General features: G+C 39.1%; 1 protein-coding gene across 1 annotated transcript; it reads left to right on the top strand.

Annotated features, from left to right (window-relative positions):
* Positions 1 to 18,247: 18,247 nt before the first annotated feature.
* Positions 18,248 to 23,447, top strand: abraa (actin binding Rho activating protein a). Its single transcript, XM_085274674.1, has 2 exons — positions 18,248 to 19,278; positions 21,741 to 23,447. Exons 1-2 carry the CDS (start codon positions 18,649 to 18,651, stop codon positions 22,176 to 22,178), a joined length of 1,068 nt encoding a protein of 355 aa, XP_085130800.1. The 5' UTR covers positions 18,248 to 18,648; the 3' UTR covers positions 22,179 to 23,447.
* The last annotated feature ends 349 nt before the right edge of the window (positions 23,448 to 23,796 follow it).

The following is a 23,796-nucleotide window of genomic DNA, read 5'->3' as shown; positions in this document are numbered from 1 at the left end:
CAAAATAATTCCAAACGCCAGATCTGAATGAGGTTCAATTTGCTTGTTGCAAGCAGAGCTTAACTTCTGTCTCGCTAGCTTGCCCTGCGCTCTTCCTTCTGACTATGCTGTCTGTGTTGAGCGCTCAGTGGATCTGCGCTGGACAGTGCAGCCCAGGCGGAGTAGTCGAACACAGATTCACTGAGCGCTCAACACAGACAGCATCGTCAGAAGGAAAATTGATAAAATAAATTACAAATGTTGTATTGTTCGATACATATGCGTACCGAACCGAAAGCACTGTATCGAACGGTTCAATATCGATACGAATATCGTTGCACCCCTAATATATATATATATATATATCTACACATATATACATACATATATACACACACACACACACACACACACACATACATATATATATATATATATATACATATATATATATATATATATATATATATATATATATATATATATATATATATATATATATATGTATGTGTGTGTGTGTGTGTGTGTGTATATATACATATTTAAATTTGGGTCTACACAAGTCACTTTCCATCACGTTATAGCAGTAAGTTAATTATGTTTGTTAGTAAGTCACTAGCTCCTCCTCCTCCAACAATGTCAACACCAAGCACTAAGAGGAGTGCACCAAAACACCACAAATAAGTAAGTCAGAGGGTGAAAATTATTTTATTCCACCGGACACACACACAAAGACACACACACACACACACACACACACACACACACACACACACACATATAGAAAGCTCCAGGAGGGTCAGAAACAATGAGGAGATTGTCCGTAATAACAAATGGTTCATTAATTCATAAATCAGAGTGTCAGCCTTGGTGGACCAACTCCTCACAGCAGAGAGCAGGAGCTGTGTGTTATTAGCCAGGAGGATGGCACAATGAAAACTAATGGGCACAAGCGCTATGTCTCCTTGGAGCACTGACTCTGCTAACACATTCATTCATCACCGAGCTTCAACCAGACAAACAATGGAGAAATAATAGAGAAAAACCTTATTTATAAATCACTTACATCTTTAGATACATAGATATTTATCTTTGTATATTTCCTGAACAGCATATGTTAATTTCTCTGTAGCTTATTGAATCAAATAATTTGGACGAGCTGCCCATTAATACCAAGTATTTAATAGTAAAAAACACATATTTCTTTTAATAATAGGAACCTTACTGATACAAAAAATAAAGTAGAGCTCTGACCCTTAATCAGTTATAATCAGTTGTATTGGCTTGATTATGGGTCTCCTCAGGATTGTGTGTACAGACTGTTCTTGATTAACATCTCCTTCACCCTTCAGATTTTAATCTTTAGTGCATTAATCTGAGTAAACTCAAGTAATTTTCAGCAATGCTGCTCCAGCTTTAACCTCAGCAGTGGTGTATTTAGACAAAATAACTAAAAACCTTTTATTCCTCAAGAAAAGTAACAAATAAAAACAAATTACAAATCACTGGTACACTGAGATGTAGGGACAATCTCTACTTCTACTATAGTGAAGTTATTGTGTTTGGCCAAGGGTTTTTGTGTGGGATGATTTACACATAAAGTCAAGACACACATAGAGTCAACTTCTCAAAATCCATCGGATGATCATGATTCCCATGATGCCTAGAAGATAAACTTTTTCAACCTTCTCTTTAGAGGAGAGGGCTTGAAAAAAGCGAGTGAGATGGAAGGACTTAACTGTTAGTTCTGAAGTTATGTAACTGTAATTAGATTTCAGCAGTTGCATTGTTTCATTAGTTACTAAGGGTAAATAACAATATTAATGCATGAAAACAGTTTCCAGTGCAACTGTGCTCACGTGCATAACACAAAGTGAGAAAGTAGGGCTGGATCATTTCACCTTGAACCATCCCTTAGTCATGTTGCTATAGTCTCCAACTGCTGTGGACCTTCCCATGATGCACTGAGTAATTTTCCTCCACTCTTTCCTCCTTTCACTAAACTTTGCAGAAGTGCTTGCTCACTGAAAATCATCTGATAGTTTTCCTACTCTCGCTGTCTTTGTGAGGTCTTTACCTTACAATATACAGCACCTTGAGACGACTGTTGTTGTGAACTGGTGATATATAAGCAATATGGAATTGCACAGTGTTTGTTTGTATTTGATTTTCATCTGACAGCATCGATATATCAAATTACTCATGACAGCAGCAATATCTATGAAGTCATCTGTGTATAAACTGACACATCATTTATCTCACAGCCTGTTAGCTAGTGCACACTTTTTTTGCAAACAAACAACGCAGACAAACACTGATCCAGAGTACGCATTCATCAATTTCTTTCACAGGTCCCTAATTACAACTGAGACGGTGACTGCTAAGCACCAAAGAAGCTGCACATGACTGTGCTAGATGCACGTGATGAATATATTAAAAACACGTTTGACAGCAGCAGCAATAGTTTTTTGTGCACTGGAGTCTGGTGAGAGACAGTGAGAGGATCATTTATAATGCAGCTTGTTATTTGGCATGCATGTAATCTTCATATATCATGTATAATGGAAGTTAGTGTAGACATCCTCCTTTATGTATTTGCCCTTTGCCTGTCCTGCCAAAAAAAATTCTCATTACATTTTAAGCAGAACAGACCTGTGTAAAGAAGAAGAGCTGGCACTCTTTTATGCTTTTTACTCATTTCTGTCTATTGAAAATTTGCTAAGAATGTGCAACGATAGGGGCTATTAAATAGGTGTAGCAACACTGAAATATTATTCAAGCTTTTTGGACAATTACAACTGAGTGCTGTTATCCAAAAACCTTTCATTTTTATGCCTTGAGTAAAGAAAATTGAGCTGAGGATGGCATTATCTGCTCCATCACAATATTAGCTCAATCATCTAATGGGTTTGGATACAAATGCACTGCTGCACTTTGAGGAAGTCTGCTAAACTGTAATGAATAGAGCAGTGAATTTACACCATGCAGCAATACATGTTATTGAATATTTTCCACATTTAAAGACTCCCTTAATTGATTGATTATTGCAAAGGAGGGATTAAACAAGAAAGAGGAGCTCAAATAATATTTTTTTCTTTATTAATCTTCATAATACAAATGCATACTCACTGTATTGTTATCACAGAGGTGACAGAAAGAGCGTTTGAGTGATGACAAAAGAGGAAATCGAAGAGAAAATGGATGACTCTACTGTTGTAAACTTGCAAAAGCAGCACAATTTTCATTAAGTGTGTTCATAGATTCACAGTTTCCACAGTGTGAATAATAATGAGTTCACGTCCAACACCACTAAAAGGTTTCCTCTCATCTAAAATATCTGAAGTTTCACCAGAGAAATTAACACAAATGACTATGGTGACTTTTTGACCTTCCCTCCTCTTTAGCCTCCTGACCCAGAAGTCATTTTGAAGTTTCTTTTCCAAGGCTTCAATGGCTTTTGGAGATTTCAAAAGTATCTTTCCTTATGTGGATTTGTAGACAATGCTTTTCTACCTTCTCTGTAATTTTGCAGAATAAATAATTATAATAATAACCAGACTTCCCTTTTTTGCCTCCAGAACTCATTCTTCAAGGTGTAGATTTAAAAACTCAGATTTTTATTTTCATTCATACTGAGATGATAGCATGTTGCTGCGGATTTGCTGACTCCACATCCATAATGCAAACCTCCCATTCCACCACATCCCAAAGATGTTCTATTGGATTGAGATCTGATGACTGTGAGGGTCATTTAAGTACAGTGAATTAATTGTCATGTTCAAGAAACGAGTCTGAGATGATTTTGAGCTTTGTGACAGGGTGCATTATACTGCTGGAAGAAACAATAAGCAAATGGGCACACTCTGACCAAAGTGGATGGGCATGGTCAGGAACAATACTCAGATGTCTTTAAATGATGCTCAGCTGGCACTAGAGGACCCAAAGTGTGCCAGGAAAATGTTCCCTTCACCATTTCACCACCAGCAGCTTGAACTGTTGATACAAGACAGGATGGTTTCATGCTTTCATTCTGATTCTACCGTCCAAATGTTGCAGCAGAAATGGAGACGCATCAGACCATGTAAAATCCTTTCCAGTCTTCTCTTATCCAGTTTCGGTGACCCTCTGTGAATTACAGACTCAGTTTCCTGTTCTTAGCTGAAAGGAGTAGCAGCCAGCGTGGTCTTCTGTTGCTGTACTCATGTGCAAGGTTTAGTGTGTTTAACAGGTCAAAGATGTTCTTCTCTACTTTGTTGTATAGTGTTACTTGAGTTTGGCTCCTAATTAGCTCAACGAGTCTGGCTGTTCTCTGACCTCTGGCATCAACATATACTTTTTCTTTTTTACAGCCAACTCTATGCAAACCCTAGAAATTGTTGTGCAGCGAAATCTTAGAAAATTAACAATTTCTGAAATACTCAGCCCATCCATCCACCCTGTTTAAAGTGGTTAAAGAGTTCTCAATTTGTCCTCATACAGTGGTTATGAAGAGGAGCATGGGATATACATTAGATTTGTTCCAGGCTGTACTGTTAGGGCATTTTAAAATCGGAAGTGGCCAACAAAGGAACTGAAGATATTACTCTTAATGTGTTGGTTTCTTTTTCAAAAGTTCTCAGTGAAAACTGACACATTTGACTTCAATTTTTAACCTTTTGCCTCCTCAGAGAGTTGCTTTGCCTCCCTCTTGACTCAAATAAATGTGAAGTAGCAGATAATTAAGTACATATTGGACTATTTACAAATGTTGTCTCTCAATAAATACACACCTTATAATCAGGCTTTCACTGATTCTGTTCTGAGATATTTTTTTTCTTAAAATTCTTTGTAAATATATCTGTGACATTTAACACTCCACAAATATGCATCCTACTTTTAAAAAATATTTATTGCCCGACTGATATCGGATCTTTGAGGCTGACGCTGATATTTACAATTGACAGTTTAAAATGTCAGGTAATGATAAATTGCCACTTACTGATACGTTTTGCTGTGCTTCATGCACAGGAATGAGAAGAGAAATGGACAGAGGAGGAAAGAGGACAGAAATAAGTGGAATGAGTGCTAGAAATGTAGCGCTGTGCTACAACAGGGAAGTTTTATAGCTGCATCACAAATCAGCTACATCGCTGAAGTCCACTGGAGAGCAAGCTATGCAAAAATAATGGCCAGTGTATAAAGAGAAGAAAAAGCACTGATTGCTTAGTGTGGCACAAAAAATGAGTTATGCAGCAGTTTATTGTTGCATGTTGATAAGAAAAATGTTTAATAAGACTTTAATAAGTCTAAAAGAAGAAAATGATGGGGAGAGGAAAAATGGAAGGAAGAGAAAGAGAGGGTTGGGAACCTAAAACAAAATTGTTAACACACTATTCGAGTAGTTTAAATGTGACTGAAGAATTTAATGACAGTTGTATGAGTGGGTCACGCAAATCGCTGGTTATATTGTCTCTTCAATCATCAGTGGTGTGATTATATTAGAGATGACAATGGCGAGATGATAAACCACTTTAATCTGTTTTACTTAGCCTTTAGCAGGGAATAAGAACAAGCTGCAGGGTTTTAGATTTACATGCACACAGACACACACACACACGCACTTCAAAGAGGAGCTGTGCATAGGTGCGTTGGTGTATTGTCAAGGCAGAAGATTGAAGTTGACTGATCCTATTAGGTTTTACTGTTGATGCACACACGCTTCAACAGACATCTGAAAAAGCTGCATACACATGCACACAGAGACGCGCACATACAACTGAGCAGCACATTAACAAATTGTCTTGCACACACTCAGACACACACACACCATTCGCAATGTGACTCAGCTGTGTCATATTCACAGTTGAGAGGGAACAGAGCGAGGAGTGCAGAACTAAAGAACGCCTGTCAGGTTTATTTCTGTCTCCGGCTGGCTCTTGCCTGTGTTACCAACGGAGCTTCATGCTCTGATCTGCTGCTGCCCCACTTCCTGGTCCCCTTGTCTACTCTTGAGTACAATGGCAAAAATAAAAACATAAACAACCTTCAAGTGTTGCAGCATGCATATCGTCCTTCACAGGAACTGTGCACAAATTCAAAACCCGCAACAACAGTGAACACCAACTATTTGTCCTGCTTCGACTGAGAACTGGCGCTGCATATCATTATGGCTAATGATTATTTTAGGACTCCTTGCAAGATGGGAGAAGCACTTTGAACAAATAAACCAACTATCTGTGCTGCTTAGAATACTTTTATTACTTTTATGGATCAAGTCAGAAAGCTGGTTCGAACAAGTAAATTAAAACTTACGCACAAAAATATTAGGTTTACTAACGCACTGTTAGAAAATAATATAAAAACTGATTAACATGTTGATTTATTTTGCCTTAACCCTTTCAAGACCAGCGTATTGTATTTGATACAGGTGTTTTGTGAGTTTTTGAGACTTCTACATCATCAGCGTGACTTTTTTTACCCTCAAAAAATGATATAAATTGCATGACACATGACTAAATAATAAAAAAGGCTTATGTAGCAAATGTGATACAAATTAAAACTCATATATATATATGCAGATTAAAATGTGATGTGATTAATATATTTATTTAAAGATTTCTGGCAGTTATTTCATGCTTGAGGTTTTAAAGGGTTAAAGAGACCTGGTTACATGTAAAAGTAGAATAGGAGGCAGTTCCCAGCTTGGATTTTGGAGGCTTAAAACATTCCTTATTGATAAACCATATAGTAAGTTTTAGAAAGTGGAGTATTTAGTGCTCAGTGTTAGAAGTACTTGGTTGTTCGAGGCAAAATAAAAATGAGTGGCTTCAGGGAGTTTTTTGTTTGTTTTCTTGTTCGTTTGTTTTTTGTTGAGCTTCCAGTGAGCACTGTTGGGGCCATAACTCCATTTCACCAGATTACTTCACAGATTTCCGATGGAGAAATGAGAAGTATGATCAGAAGAGTTGTCCAAGAGCTAAGACCCGCTTGTGGAGAGCTACAAAAAGACCTGGTAACAATTGACAATTGAACTACTATGACCTGTATGCACACTCACCATTAAAGACTCCATTGCTGAAGAGTTAAGTTATAGATCACCACCCCATTCATTTAAATAAGGGGCTTCAAAATAACTTCACAGTTAACCTCGTGGAGGCATTTCCAGGACGGCAGGTTATACAAGGTTATTATAACATCAAAACGAAACAGAACTAAAACTGTGTGTTTAAAACACATAGTTAAAATTAAAGTAGAATTTGACTCAAAAAACAAAATAAAAATGTAATATTTTTTGTTTGTACAAATCGATGTTTGTTGCAAAGTCAAAAACGAACTAAAGACCAAATAAGACACAAATCCTCTAAATTATTATTATTATTTTTTATTTTTTTGCCATCTACTTCTGAAAATATTAAAGAGTCCAAAGGATAAATTGGAGAAACAAGTGACAGAAGTCCTTGCCCTGTATGGAAATGAGCCTCCACAAACTAAAATTAACATCTTCATCCTCTAATCTGTTATCAAACTGTTCTCCCACTAGGAGCTCAGTCTGAGTGGAGTTTTTTTTCTCCTCCTCTTACCTCATGTTATGTATTTTCGTTGTTTTTTTTCCTATCAGCCTACCTTTCTGACATGTCTCCCCAATGTGATGTTTGTGTAAAGTTGGTCAGAAGATTCCTTTGTAAGTGCGCATGCGCCATTAGCGTGCTGCCTGCTGTAACCCGAATTTCCTTCGGGATTAATAAAGTATTCTGATTCTGATTCTGAATTATCACCGTCTTCCCTACCTTAAGTGAGCCAATCAGCCACCAACCAATGTGCTTTTAATTTCAGTGCTCTTTTGTCAGTCTGTCTCTCATTCTTCCATCCTGCCTCCTCCCCCATTTCCACCTCACTCTGGTCACTCAGAGCCCATCCAATTCTCCATCTCCATCTTCATCACCACCGGGGATTCTTTTCTGCAACGATGAGTCATTGGAGACTAATTGCCAAATAGATCAATGAATTTTTGTATCACAATAAAGCGTGTTCAGTTCTTCCAAATAATCTCTCCTTTTTGAAATGCTTGGGCACCATCATTATTTAATAAAAAAATAATAATAAAAAAAAACAGAAGACAAGCATGAATTTAACTCTGAAAGCAAGGGTTTGCTGGAATGTAGCAGTACAGTGATTTTCCAATCACTCATTACAAAAGGCAAATGGTGTGTGTGAGTTGTTTGCTGTTACACAGAAAAACCGTTAGAGTGTGACAGTTGCCAGTCTGAAAGGGAAACAGAGCCAGGGACAGTTGCACTTTTCACCAGAGTTGGCTCAGAACACATTGTTCATCACCAAGTCTGTGCAATGATGTCATCCCCACAATGGGCAGCCAGAAAAACGTTCTTTACACTCTTCTCACACTGACTCCAATCTGTCTTTCTGCTGTGAGACTTGGACAGGATATCCGTTTGTGTGTGTGTGTGTGTGTGTGTGTATGTGTGTGTGTGTGTGTGTGTGTGTGTGTGTGTGTGTGTGTGTGTGTGTGTTGACCTGTAAAATCTGTGTATGTATTTAAGGGTTTTTCTACTTTCTCTACTGCTTTTGAATCTTGGACAATGTGGATCGCGTCAGAAAGTCTGGTCATTTTGTCCTCAAGGTTTTCAAATGAGCTTTGTTATTAGGATCATGGTTAAAGTTAAAAATGTGACTGTGGTGGATTACGTGTTAGGGACTGTATTATATCACAGAGGGACCCTACAAGTATAGAAGTGTGAGTGTGTCACAGTCTGTGCAGTCATTGTGTGTGTGTGTGTGTGTGTGTGTGTGTGTGTGTGTGTGTGTGTGTGTGCGTGTGTGTGTGTGTGTGTGTGTGTGTGTGTCACTTTGCCAGGATTGGCACTCAAATTGGCCAGAGGAACCAACTAGTAATGAGATCTCACTTTTGGCATTCCTTTCTGCTGCAATGTCGTCAGCAGACACAAAAAAGACACCCAGTTAGAAAAAATATGACCATTGCACCAAAAGCAAAGTTCGTGTGGGCCAAAAAAAATATTGTGTGTATCTGTGTGTGTCTCTGTTTGTGTATAATAATGGTCTTTTCTTGATATTAAAGATAAAGCATCAAGTGAGTTAAACTTCGGGAACACTGGAACATATTGTTAATAATCTGTTTCAGCTGCTTGGTATTACTGAAATTAACTAGAGGTGCACTAGAGGGAACATCTCTTTCACAGAAGGCATATTTTTTCCACCACATCTTTTATGTATTTATTTATTTACTTAAAAAATTGGTGGCATGAGAGGACACCAGGAAGCTACATTGTCAACTCACTCAGGATGGCACATCAGTATGTACCATTTCCACATGGTTTCTTGTGTCTCAAGAGCAGGGAGGACATTCCAGTTACTCTGGGAGAGCTGGACAGGGTGGTAGAGGGTCCTTAACCCATTAACAGGACTCTTATCTGCTCCTTTGTGCAAGGATGAGTGGGATGAGCACTCCCAGAGCACCACAAAATGACCTCCAGCAAGCTACTTGTGTGAATGTCTCTGACCAAACAATCAGAAAGTGACCAGCAGTGATTTGCATTTACTATAGAATACCAGAATTGGCAGGTCCATCACTGGTGCCCTCTGCTTTACACAGATCAGAGCAGGTTTGCTCTAAGCACATGTGAAAGATGTGAAAGTGTCTGGAGAAGTTGTAGAGATATCGAGATTTTGCTGCTCTTCTGTTCAGCTTCACCAGTTTAAATGGTGGGTCTGGGGAGGCATATTGATAGAGGGATCCACAGATCTCTACAGACTTGGCAATGACACCCTGACTCATATTAGTGATTGGTATAAATCCTTGGACCTAATGTCAGGCTCTACAGGGTAGTGCAGTGGGTCCTAGGTTCCTCCTGGACCACCACAATGCCCAGTCTCATGTGACCAGAGTATGCAGGCAGTTCCTAGAGGATGAAGGAATAAATACCATTGACTGGCCCTCACTTGACGTATCCACTAGAACACCTCTAGAAAATTATTTTGCGATCCATCCAGTGCTGTTGTGCAGGAGTTCAGGGTTGCCCTGGTCTGGATCTGGGAATCCCCTAGAAAACCATCCATTGTCTTATTAGGAGCATGCCCCAATGTTGTCAGACATGCATACAAGCATGTGGGTGTCATCCAAACTACTGAGTACCATTGTGAGTCGCTATAATAACATTTTGCCAAATTGGACTAGCCTGCCACATCATTAAACATATTAAATGTAAATCAAATATTATAAAAATGTTATTCTAAATTAAATACAATGTAAAACATCAGAAAATAGTTCACACAACAAAACTGAGAGATGGTATTTCTTCATAAAATAATGAGGGGAATGGCTACAAAAGATGACCTCAGTTTATTGAGGTTATCTTATTGTTTTTGTAATAAAACAATTGACATGTGTCCTGCAGTTATAGTTGAAGCTGAAGAATTTCACAATTGAGTTAAGAAGTCTAGAATACATCTGGCAGATGTTGAATGAAACAAAACACAGTACTCTGAAACAGCAGCTGCTTAGTATGTGCTTTATTATCTGAGACGACACGGTGCTGAGACTAAGTTTCAACAAAACTAGTTGAAAGTCATTAAGTTGGCATTAGTAATAATTTGGATCTCATTTCCAACAGTGAAAGCAATGAAATGACATCCTGAAATGCAGTGTGACTGCAGGTTGTTGAGCGCTTTTATGTTACTGCTGCTGACTGTAACCAGTGAACCAGCTGAAGGGTCTCCAGGGCTTTTTATTTTTTTATTTTTTTTCAGACTGTTAATGACTTAAAAAGCAGAATTACTATTTATGCTTTGGTTTGGTTTGGCCAGCCATTTGGCTGGTTAGATGAAGAAAAAAAGCACAACATCACACTTAAAGCACTCCAGTTATCACTGATAAACTGCTTATATGAATTAATATGATGAAATGATATCACAAGGAAAGGCTGTGCACTGAGAGATTGCTGAGAGATCACAAACGTATGTGCCTTTCAACATGGAGACTTTGAATGTGCCTCTTAAAACCTCTCTCTTTGTAACTCTTTTAACCTTTTCAGAACATTTTGCCAAATAATTCAGTTCACTTAGTATCTAAAGACTTTAATTTATGCAAATTCCAAAGAGTTACACCTTTAATGTTTGTGTTGCTTTTTTCCATGCATTCCACAGCTTGTTATTCACTCCTGTAAAATGATAGCTTATCACAATGTGTATGAACAGGGAGGCCTGACAATGTGAGATAAGGGGAGATATGGGTCAAAATACAAAACTTTTAGGACCAAAACCTTTGCTATGTTTTATAATCAAAAACAGCTCAGTCAAAATGTTTAAATCAAATGTGAACCTCTTCAGTAAAGAAGTTCCAGACAAATCTCTCTCTCTCTCTCTCTCTCTCTCTCTCTCTATATATATATATATATATATATATATATATATATATATATATATATATTAGGGGTGCAACGATACACAAAATTCACGGTTCGGTTCGGTTCGATACTTTGGTGTCACGGTTCGATATTTTTTCGATACAAAAAAAATGTTCATGCCTTTTTAATTTGTCATTTATTAAAATTATAAATATATATTTTAACTCAAAAGTACAGTTTTTAAATTTAACCCTAACCCTTGTGCGTGTTTTTTATTTTGACAGCGAATGCACACCTGCGGGCCACTTATGTGCACCCCTGGTTATTTAGCTTGTCATATTGCAGCCACAGAAATTATTTTGTCCATGAAACCATAAAGCTGCACTTTCTTTTTGCCTTATAGTCTGATTTGTCATAACTTCTCCGTTTTGTGGTAAGCTTTTCTTTGGTTGTCACTTCTTCACCCTGACCTGTCTTATTTGGCTCAGCAGAACTAAAATATATATCTGTCTGTGAAGGTTCTCAATCATCCAGGTCATCGTAGTGAAATATAAATCCTGCTGCTTTTACACACGCACTCACATAAGCTCAGCGATTCTCTGCGCAATCAACCTCTCACATGTTTAAGCTTGCTGCGCGAGATTTCACTTGTCATGTTTGCATAGTAAGCTAACGATTAATAAGACGATGTCAGAGGAATTGGTGCACAAATTATCATCACTCACAGATCAGTGCTGTCGCTCTCTATACACAGTTCGCACGATTGCAAAGTGAAAGCAAAAAAACAAGCGCAAATTCAAACCCGATTTCAATATGTCACATATTGACAGTGGCTCACCGATGCCAATGACATAATTACCCAGCTACATTTCTGAAAGAATGCAAAAGCATTGACATATATTTTTCCTTCCTACAATAGCCCGACGGGCAGGGCAGAGATAGATTTTGGTAGCCCGACTGAAAAAAATCGCTAGCTCCAGGACGTCGGGCTAGCGATATTGCAAGCCCTGTATCTGATTGAGGAATCACTCATCTTTGGAAAAGAGAGTTTATTACAGAGAAATGTCTCTTTCCAAAATAAAAGCTATACTATCCGCTTCTTCTGGGCTATATTCTCAGCAGCATAAGGAGAATCATGTGCTAACAGCTGTCTAAATGACTCGGCTAAAGTTAGTAGCATGCTTGTTGTTTTGGTCTTTGCACTAGGATGATGTCGGCGTAAATGTGCAGTCATATTCGTTGTGTTCCCACTAGTGCTTTCAGGTTAATCTCGTTGAAATGACCTTAACGCCACAACACGGCAAATCTCCGTTAACGAGCTACCGCCGATCGCCCCGTGTGTGGGGCTAGACGGCCAACACGTTAACGAGCTAACTGCGCTAACACACTAGCTCCCACCCATGTAATTGAGCATTGCATGGCACATCCAACATACTGTTTTACTTTAGTCCATGACTCGCTTACCTTCAGGGTCATACGTCACATGAAAACCAAAATAATTCCAAACGCCAGATTTGAATGAGGGTCGGGGAGGTCCATGTGTCTTGCTAGCTTGCCCTGCGGTCTTCCTTCTGACTATGCTGTCTGTGTTGAGCGCTCAGTGGATCTGCGCTCGACAGTGCAGCCTAGGCGGAGTAGTCGAACGCAGATTCACTGAGCACTCAACACAGACAGCATCGTCGGAAGGAAAGTTGATAAAATAAATTACAAATGTTGTATTGTTCGATACATATGCGTACCGAACCGAAAGCACTGTATCGAACGGTTCAATATCGATACGAATATCGTTGCACCCCTAATATATATATATATATATATATGGAGACGGAGCAATACTGGAAGAGCATATGGGAGAAGGACGCAACCCATAACGGCAATGCTCAGTGGCTAGTGGATCTGAGGGCAGACCACAGCGACCTCCCTGAACAGGGTCCAGTAACCATCACAGTGGCAGATATCCAAGAAAGGGTCTCCAGTATGAAGAGTTGGACAGCACCATGGTTCACGCCTACTGGCTGAAGAAGCTGACTGCACTCCACGAGCATCTGGCAGCACAAATGAACCAGCTGCTAGTTAACGAGAGACACCCGGAATGGCTAACTGAAGGCCGGACGGTCCTGATCCCCAAGGACCCCAAGAAGGGACCGGTCCCCTCCAACTACCGACCAATAACCTGCCTCAGTACTACATGGAAGCTCCTGTCAGGCATCATATCGGCTAAGATGAACAGGCACATGGGTCAATACATGAGCGGGACACAGAAAGGAATTGGCAAGAATACCAGAGGCGCAAAACACCAGCTACTGGTAGACAGAACAGTCAGCCGAGACTGCAAGACCAGACTGACCAACCTGTGCACTGCCTGGATTGATTACAAGAAGGCCTATGACTCAATGCCCCACAGCTGGATACTGGAATGCCTAGAATTGTACAAGATCAATGGGACCCTAAGAGCCTTCATCAGGAACTCAATGGGGATGTGGCGTACAACACTAGAGGCCAACTCCAAGCCCATAGCACAAGTCACCATCAAGTGCGGGATCTACCAAGGAGATGCTCTGTCCCCACTGCTGTTCTGCATAGGCCTGAACCCCCTCAGTGAGATCATTAACAAGACTGGCTACGGATACCGACTACGAACGGAGCAGTTGTCAGCCACCTCCTGTACATGGATGACATCAAGCTGTATGCCAAGAGTGAACGAGACATCGATTCACTGAGCCACACTACCAGGCTATACAGCAATGACATTGGAATGTCGTTCCGATTGGAGAAGTGTAGTCGGATGGTAACAAAAAGAGGGAAGGTAGTCAGAACTGAGGGGATTGAACTACCAGAAGGCAACATTGCAGACATAGAGGACAGTTACAAGTACCTGGGGATCCCGCAGGCAAATGGGAACCATGAAGAGGCCGCTAGAAAAGCTGCAACCACCAAGTACCTGCAGAGGGTCAGGCAAGTCCTGAGGAGTCAGCTGAATGGTAAGAACAAGATCCGGGCCATCAACACGTACGCCCTGCCCGTGATCAGGTACCCTGCTGGGGTAATAGGCTGGCCAAAGGAGGAGATAGAAGCCACTGACATAAAGACAAGAAAGCTCCTTACCATGCATGGAGGGTTTCACCCCAAGTCCAGCACCCTGAGGCTATACGCTAAGCGGAAGGAAGGGGGCCGGGGACTGGTGAGTGTCAGCACCACAGTCCAGGATGAGACAACGAACATCCAAGAATACATTGGGAAGATGGCCCCAACTGACCGAGTGCTCAGTGAATACCTCAGGCAGCAGAAACCCAAGAAAGAGGAGGGAGACGAGGAACCATCATGGAAGGACAGGCCCCTGCACGGTATGTACCACCGGCAGATAGAGGAGGTGGCTGATATCCAGAAATCCTACCAGTGGCTGGACAAAGCTGGACTGAGAGACAGCACAGAGGCACTAATCATGGCAGCACAAGAACAAGCTCTGAGTACAAGATCCATTGAGGCTGGGGTCTATCACACCAGGCAGGACCCCAGGTGCAGGCTGTGTAAAGATGCCCCAGAGACAATCCAGCACATAACAGCAGGGTGCAAGATGCTAGCAGGCAAGGCATACATGGAACGCCATAACCAAGTGGCCGGCATAGTGTACAGGAACATCTGTGCCGAGTATAACCTGGAAGTCCCGAGGTCAAAATGGGAGATGCCCCCAAGGGTGGTGGAGAATGACCGAGCTAAGATCCTGTGAGACTTCCAGATACAGACGGACAAAATGGTGGTGGCTAACCAACCGGACATAGTGGTGGTAGACAAACAGAAGAAGACGGCCGTAGTGATCGATGTAGCGGTTCCGAATGACAGCAATATCAGGAAGAAGGAACACGAGAAGCTGGAGAAATACCAAGGGCTCAGAGAAGAGCTCGAGAGGATGTGGAGGGTGAAGGTAACGGTGGTCCCCGTGGTAATCGGAGCACTAGGTGCGGTGACTCCCAAGCTAGGCGAGTGGCTCCAGCAGATCCCGGGAATAACATCGGAGATCTCTGTCCAGAAGAGCGCAGTCCTGGGAACAGCTAAGATACTGCGCAGGACCCTCAAGCTCCCAGGCCTCTGGTAGAGGACCCGAGCTTGAAGGATAAACCGCCCGCAGGGGCGTGCTGGGTGTTTATTATATATATATATATATATATTTACACACACACACATATATATATATATAAAGTGTGCTCATCCACTGAACCTGTTCTGAGTCTCACATTCAGAAACACAAAAAGTTTTTCCCACAGTGATCAACAAAGTACATCACATTATAATTCTGTGACTCATGGTTCACAAACAGCATAAAAATCTTTTCCTCTGATTAAGTCATGTATAAATATGTGACTCATTACACCCAGCTCTCAAACCTTTTTCATTGCTTTCTAGTGCCAGGCACGTCTATTTCTGTGCAAGCCTGCCGTGTACAACATACGGTGGGAGTGTGCACAGGAAGCAGCTGTTAGAATGAGGATGAGAACCTTAAATGCCTGCACGCACGCACGCACGCACGCACGCACACACACACACACACACACACAGAAACAAACATGCACACCAGTAACCGGAGCTGGTGACAGCTTGGCCCCTCATTTGGCTATTTTAGTCGACAGACACTCAGAAGCTTTGTTTGGCTGTGTATCAGATACAGAAATATTTTTGCAGGACTGAATTAATTTTGATTTTCATAAACGCATTATGAACATCATATGCAAAATTTTTATTCTTTATTTGGTTTATCAATTAAATTGAAGAGTCAATTTACTTGTTCATTTTTTTTTAAAGAAAATTTATTTTGAAGTCATGTAAATTTTAAAGCAAAGTAACAGAAGTTCATGCATAAATATTTCTTTTAGGGCCCTCAGTAGATTACAGGCACATATATCAAAGCAGAAAGAATTACTGTTAGATAGATAGAAAAGAAATATTTTCTACTACAACTTTTAATTTCTATTTTGCACATAATTCTCAGTTTTACATTTTCCTTTACAATGCACTTCAATAGTTACTGTTTATTTGCGGCATGTGCACGATAGTTAAGGATCTGCATTTCTATTACTACTGTTTTGAATGTACCAAATATTTAAAAATGATATACTTAGTTTTATTTATTGTAGATTCTGCAATTTCTCTACTTATTATGACTGTGTGACACCTGTTTCCTTAACTAGGACCGACAAAATCATTCTTATTACAAGTATACATATAAAAATACAAATACATAAATAATAAATTAATTAATAAAAAAAATGTTGCTGGACGCTTAAAGTCATTCTGGTGCATCATATGGAATTTAACACATACTCAACAACAGGCATTAGATAAATAAATTGAAAAAGTGAAAGACTGCAAGCTTGCACTTGTGCAAATCATTTCAATGATTTTTTTAATCATAAAAGGTATCTGATATTGTACAACAGATCAATGGGACAGCAGTGCAGAGGCTTCAGAACTTGTCTTTGAATGCTCTAATTTTAAAGATTTCTTCAACTTCTACATAGCAAACAATGATGGTGGATAGACTTTTTTTTTCAAAATGATAAACAAATATGATTTAAAACAGCATTTACACTGCTTCTTGGGTGTAACTGTCCATTTAAAGTGACAAATCACATTAGAACCCCTCTTCCTTTGTACTCCAAACCCAAACAGTGAAAAGTGCAACAGCAAAGCACAGACTCTTGCATGCACGATGCCTTCTTTCTGCATGTGGCTGCTGAGTATTACACCGGCTGGTTGTTGAATTTATGTGCAAGGAATTTAATTCCACAAGTGGCAATGCATTCCTGCACCTGTAAAATGAAATTATTTGCTCAGATTTTTCTTTTTTCTTGTGACACTCTTGACATAAGTGTATTTCCATATGTCTACATTAATTCTATGCTGTGTAAATACAATATAGGTATTGCGTTGCTAATAAACGTAAAAACTCAACTTTTGGTGAATTTACATTTTCTTGGGAAACACTAACTTTGCCAGGTACAATCAGACACAGATTTTGGACAATTCCCTCACTTACTGAAATTGTTTACAGTAGTATGCACATTTAAGGCACTTCAAATTTCTATCATGTAACATTTAAATCTGAACTCAGGACACCCAGCAAGATTACTCCAATAAACTATCCTGAGCAACAGGGACAGTTGTGAGAACAAGGAGTCCTGTTGATGATGTGGCTTTGGAAGAGTCTTGGTCTGAACATCACGGTGCCACTCTGGGATTACATGAACAGACAGAAAACACTGAATCAGATTTAACAGCCACAGACCTTAATTAAAATGTAAGCAAGTATACAGAAGATAAAATGGACTGAAGTGTCTTCTCTTTTTAATTTACAAATAGATATGTTTAAACTTTTCACAGAATCCTCACTTCAGTGTCCAAAGTGCTTGTGCCTTATTAGAATCATAACACATCCACTCACATATTCACAGACTCAGAGACTGAAATAGTTACCCACACATGCACAGACACGCAGGCGATCACGCCTATTGCTTCGTATGTACGTGAGCCACCACAAGTGATCTAAGCACATGTTGTCATCTAATAAATTTAGGTAGCATTTGAATGAAAACATGCCTATATATAAACAATAAACTCAGGCACATATATGTGGGGTCACCTATGTATTACTGGCTGACTCAGACCAAAGGCCTGTTTGTGTTGTGCAAGTATGTGTGTGTGATGACAGAAACCACAGAGACACTAAAAAAGAAGTGGACACCTGTTCTCTGGATAGCACTGGGAGAAATTCCACTCCACAGTCACAGCGCATGTTTGTGTGTGTGTGTGTGTTAGAAACAAGTATGGTGACACCGTACTTTTCCTGTCTCACGTGGACTAGATGCCCATCACTTCGTTTATGACCCTTCCCTTTTTAAAGGCCAGTATGGAGCCAGAGGGGCTTCAGCAGGGGATTAAAGTCAAAGTCCTTGCACTCTTCACACCAGCAGCTCACCCACTGACCAACTTATCTGGAAGGGTGTGGATATTTCCGTAAAGATCCATCGTGGCTATAAAGGCTGAGGAACACTGATGATCATTTGGAAAGATTCACTTTACAAGTTTGAAGTCTTTAAGATTTGAGCTGAAACCTTAGGAAGCTGAATCCATTAAGATTCACTTCAGCCTTTTTTAAGCGTTAAGTTAACTCGCTAGAATTTTCACGTGACGAAATTTTTTTTCAAGACTTTTTGGCATCTTAAGCCAATTGACCAAAACTGAAGCTAGAAATAACGACATCACCTGCAAGAGTAGATTATTATACGGGCAATAAAAGTGAATACGTTGGAAATTCACCATGAGTAGCAGTGGGATCGCTACAGCTTCATCCCGGGATCCACAGGCTTTCAAACGGACTGTAAAGAAGATAAAATGTGCTGCTATGGTGGCCAATTTGGCTAAAAGTTGGCAGGGATGGGCTAAAGAACATGCTGGCAAGCAAGAAGCCATGCCAAGTGGCTGGATGCCTTCATCTGTGGAGGAGGAAGATAAAAAAGAACGCAACCATGTTGTTAAACTTACAGTTACCCCACGTGTAATCTTAGCAGATCCCAGTGACAATAGTGAGAATAAGATCAGAACCTGCTCTGTAAACAAGACCGTTCAGCCAAAACGCAGCGAGTGCAGCAGCAGCGATGTAGTTAATGCCATTCGTGGCAAGATGGAGTCAGGTCCTGAGGAGACCAAGCCATTCATGGGCAACGAATCACCAACACGGCGGCGGCAGATGAGGGCACTACAAAGTGGAGAAGGAGGCGGGAGGATACAGAACAGGAAACTAAAGCTCCAGGAGAAGAAGTTGGGGTCAAGAAGCAGCAGCGTGGACACAGATGACAGCGGGTTGGGAGAGGAAAATGGGCTCAGCGACAACAATGAATCTAAAACCGAAAATGGCGAGCTCCAGTCTAAGCAGACCAACAGGCCAAAGGTAGAGTGGCTAATAACAAAGATCTTTAACGATACGTTTAAACAATATCAATATAGTTTTAAAAAAACTGTTAGAAATGTATTCAGGTTTAAAGGTAGATCAATCAACATTTTGATCACATTGACAAATCCATAGAGATTTATCCAAAATTTTAGGTTTTTCTTTAACCCTTAAAACATTCTTCTTCTTACTATTTTGGTTTTATAAAGTGTTGTTTCATCTTTCAATCATTTAAAAAAATATATTTATAGCATGGTTTACGGGAGGAGGAATAAGTGCAAAATAAGTGCAAAATACTAAAATAAAAGAAAAGTAATTGTTGGACTAGCATGACGTGAAACACATTAACATGAATGATAACATAAGTCAGAGACAATTGGATATTTACATAATATCTAACCACAACATCTTTATAAGAGGTTTCTTCAAAATATCTTTAGATACACTTGCATTAGATTTAACTGTCACGTTTCCCTGTACCCAACATTGATATTGTTATTTAAAAAATTTCAAATAATAAGTCAAATAAAAGAGAAGAAAAGCTATTCAGGGATACTTTTTCTTAGTTATTATTATAAAGTGTAGAAAGACACGTGAAAGCACACTGATAGCAGAAAAGCTCCACAACTCTTTATTTTAGAGGTTATTTGTAACTGTCACTGAATGTTTTGGTAATGACAGCCTTACAAAAGAGGCGGAGTATTTTGCAGAGTTTTTGACAAGTCGGCTTTTTACAACTATATTAAATGTCCCCCAGTCAAAGACACAAAGGAGAATAAATTCCCCTAAAATAGAACAAGTCACACAGTGTGAATAAACAAGATTAAGCAGAAGTGCCTTTGATGTCACCTGAAGAAATCCAACTCCCTCATGGACACCAAACATCATAACAGTTACATAACTGCAATACTGAAATCTCTCCCATAAAAGGCAAAGGCTTTTTTAGTGGCCCTCTAGACATGTTAAAGGGGTTGCCAGAGAGCAAGTCCAGATCATAAAACACATGCTGGAATGCAGTGCAGTGGAATATATGTAAATAAATATAGTTACACCCTGACCTTCAGGTGGAACAGTCAGCGAGAGGAAAACAGGGTGAAGGGAGAGAGGTCAATGAAGGACATGAATTCGAGGTAATATGAGACACTGAGAGAGACAGTGCAATTATAATCAAAATATGAAGAAAAATGGTTTCTGAAATTATTTTTGTTTTATTGCTGTGTATTTTTGCTTTGTGTTGTTCAAAAATCCTGTTAAAGCATCAAAGGTGTGCATTATCAAGTTAAACGAGACTTAAGGAATACAGAGAAAAAAGTGATGGGCATACCAAAAAGGTAACACTGCTATTCATAAATCTTTTATCTGCTAGTAAAAAGGCAAAAGAGAAGCTAAAAGAATGTAGAACTGTTGAAAATGGCTGTGTGTGCCGACAGCAAACAACACCTATCAAATTAAACCAGTTTACATGACCCATGATTTATCTGCAAACATATATTAGCATAAAAAGTAACAATAGTAGTAGCACTTTAGTAATAAATGCTAACTAACTTCAGCATATCAGGCGTTAAATGAAAATGAAGTAACCTATCAAAGAAACTAAATTCAGAAAATATTATATGCATGCGTTATTGAATTTCACCGACGCTGCAATTTAAAAGCTCATGGTTAAATATTTCCCTCTAAAATAAACGCGAGTTAAAGTATGCCATTTGCAGTTAATGAAAAAAAAATTGTAAATAAGTGTTTACCACTGCTCAAATCCATGCCAACACTGTTTTATTAGCATAGAGTAAAAACAAATGTTACAAATTCAGATCAGTTCAATTCACAACACGTTAAAGTCTAAGGTGAGACATTAATAGAAAGAAAAATAAGGAATAGCAGCATTATCATCTTGAAAGTTCACAGAGTTTTGTGGAAGGTCCCTCCGTGACACATCTCAAGATTTCATAGATCAAATACCAAAGAGATCTGATGACACTCTTCCGAAGCTCTGGAAAGCTAAGACACATACCAGGGGAATCGGGGTGGAGTGGGGAACTGTGGGGGTGGAAAAAGTTTTTCTGAAAAAAATATACTAAAGAAAGATTAGGACACCCTCTCCTTTGGTTTATATAAGGTTCTCATTTCCAAGTACTCATTTATTTACATCCATGCTTCTTTATTTGCACATGTGCAGTCTCACTGTATTTATCGACAGACTAGGGATCAATTTCACCAACTAAAACATAGTTTTTAAAAGGACTAAGGGTTAATAACTCTACAGATTCCTATAGTGATGAAATACACTGCAGGTTTTTCTTTTGCTTTAAGCTCACCCAGCGCTAAATGAACAATACACAAATGTTTTGACGACCTATGTACTCCTCTTTAATAAATTTCAAAAGACATGTGTTGCTTTGCGCTTTTGTTTCCTTGAAAAGGTTTCAATGGATTTTTCAGTTTTGATTTTAACCTTTCTACAGATTAAAATTGCCACCACGGGTGACATCAGAAGTCGCTGGCAACAGTGGTCCGAACACCACATTGAAGGCCAGAAGCTCAATCCCTTCAGTGAGGAATTTGACTATGAGTATGCTATGGCCCAGCGCCTCCACAAGGGTGACTCTGGCTATGGACGACCCAAAGAAGGCTCCAAGACAGCAGAGAGGGGAGACAGGGCCCAGAAACACATCTACAGGGAGATGGAGGAGATGGTCTGGATTATAAGAGACATGGGCTTCAAGGATAAAGAGGGTAGAACAATCATAACTTTTGGCCGTCTCTTTGACCGCTACGTGAAAATCTCGGACAAAGTGGTGGGCATTCTGCTTCGCTGCCGCAAACACAAGATGCTGGACTTTGAGGGGGAGATGGTGTGGAAGGGGCAGGATGATGATGTCATTATTACGCTAAAGGATTGAAAAAATATTATGCGTATGCAAACGTACCTATAAATCTCATACATCAGAGCTCCAGTAGAAACAACTACTCATTCTGAGCATGCAATGTCATGTACGTAAGGAAAATGTAGTATCTTTATAATGTTTAAAAATTAAACATGCATACATATCTAATGTTTCATACACACACACACAGACACACACGCTAGAGTCATTAGTTCTTCTCATATACCTGACAGATTATGGGGTGAAGGGAAGCTATCTTTAGCTTGCAAACCATGCTCAACTTGCTAACTATGCTACATGCTAGAAGCCTTAAGAATCCATCGCAATGTCAGTCATGGTAGAAGGCTTTACTGAGTCTCCAACTAAACAAACAAGGACTTTGAGTTAATTTCATCTAATAATTCATGACAGAATTGACAAGGGAAGTTTATGTTCATTTAGCTAATTTTGCTAAAAACATGCAAGCAGTGGTAGCAACTTACTAGTCTTGTTTATTGTTTGTTTGTTTTCTTAAATAGTTAAAAAGTACTTTAATGAGACCAATGTCTGCGTTTCCTTAGTTTGTTTTTATTTGTTTTGTTTTTCGTCTTCTTTGGAATGACAGTTTAAGACTAAATAGTTAAATTAAGCTAAGCTAACATTTATTTTTATGTAGGAATATGTGACATCTTTAGAAATAGAAATAATGGATATAAATGTACCTTAAACCTCAGTTTTCAACTAAAGTACTTAAAAGCACACTACACCAGTCTTTCTTACAGGACTACAACCATGTTTACTCTGGACCATGCTCACTTTCAAAGATTTAATCTCCAGTAAAATGTTTGGTCAAAATGGCTTTCTTATTTGGTTGACATACACAACAAAAATTAATTGCAAAATAATGTAATTATATTTAGAAAAGGGAAAATGACAATAAAAAGAAGCTTACATGCAGTAATGTGAATAATGTGAATGAGTTTGAAAAACTTCTGCATGTTAAGTTTGTGTAAGGCGAGATTTTTTTGAAATAAATCATTTTAGAGCAAACATTTAAATGTTAAAATGGGATCATCTCATATTAAAATTAAATGAAAGAGGTGCTTTAAATGTCAAATGTTTGCTTCTTTCAAAGTGAAAGCGTGGATGTTCTTTATATATGTATTACAAAAACTGTAAGCATTTGTATAATGTGTACAGTTTTTTAGTTAGTTTTTAGTTAATTAGTTTATTTTCAGTATTGTTGTGGTCAGAGTGGTGACACATGCTATGTGGAAGCAAACAAAGAATAAAAATTAAATGCTGCTTTTGTTTTTCTATATATATACTCAAACTGTGTTGCATACTAAGCTTATTTCAGTTTGTTTACTGACTGTGGTGTTGCATTAGGTCACTCTAGCTGACAAGGCTAGTATGTCATTGTTGAGTTGTGTGTTGTATGTTTCTGACAAAAACCTTTTTGCTTGCGTGAAAACAACAGTCTGCAGAGCATAAGCTTTAAGATAAAAGATATATGTTTTACATCAAATTAAAATAATATTTAAAAAATAAATAAACCCATGCAAACTGGTTAACTGCACTTGAACATCAAATGCAATATCCTACATGATCACCTTAACCCAAGGAGAGAAATTAAATGTTGCATTTAAAGTGG

This window comes from Mchenga conophoros, linkage group LG5 (genome assembly GCF_057382185.1).
Source record: "Mchenga conophoros isolate Kocher_MC1m ecotype Shallow Benthic linkage group LG5, M_conophoros_male_GT1.1, whole genome shotgun sequence".
In the NCBI taxonomy this organism is placed as follows: domain Eukaryota; kingdom Metazoa; phylum Chordata; class Actinopteri; order Cichliformes; family Cichlidae; genus Mchenga; species Mchenga conophoros.
Note: the sequence above shows the minus strand (reverse complement) of the source record. Positions and strands in the feature narration are given on the sequence as shown.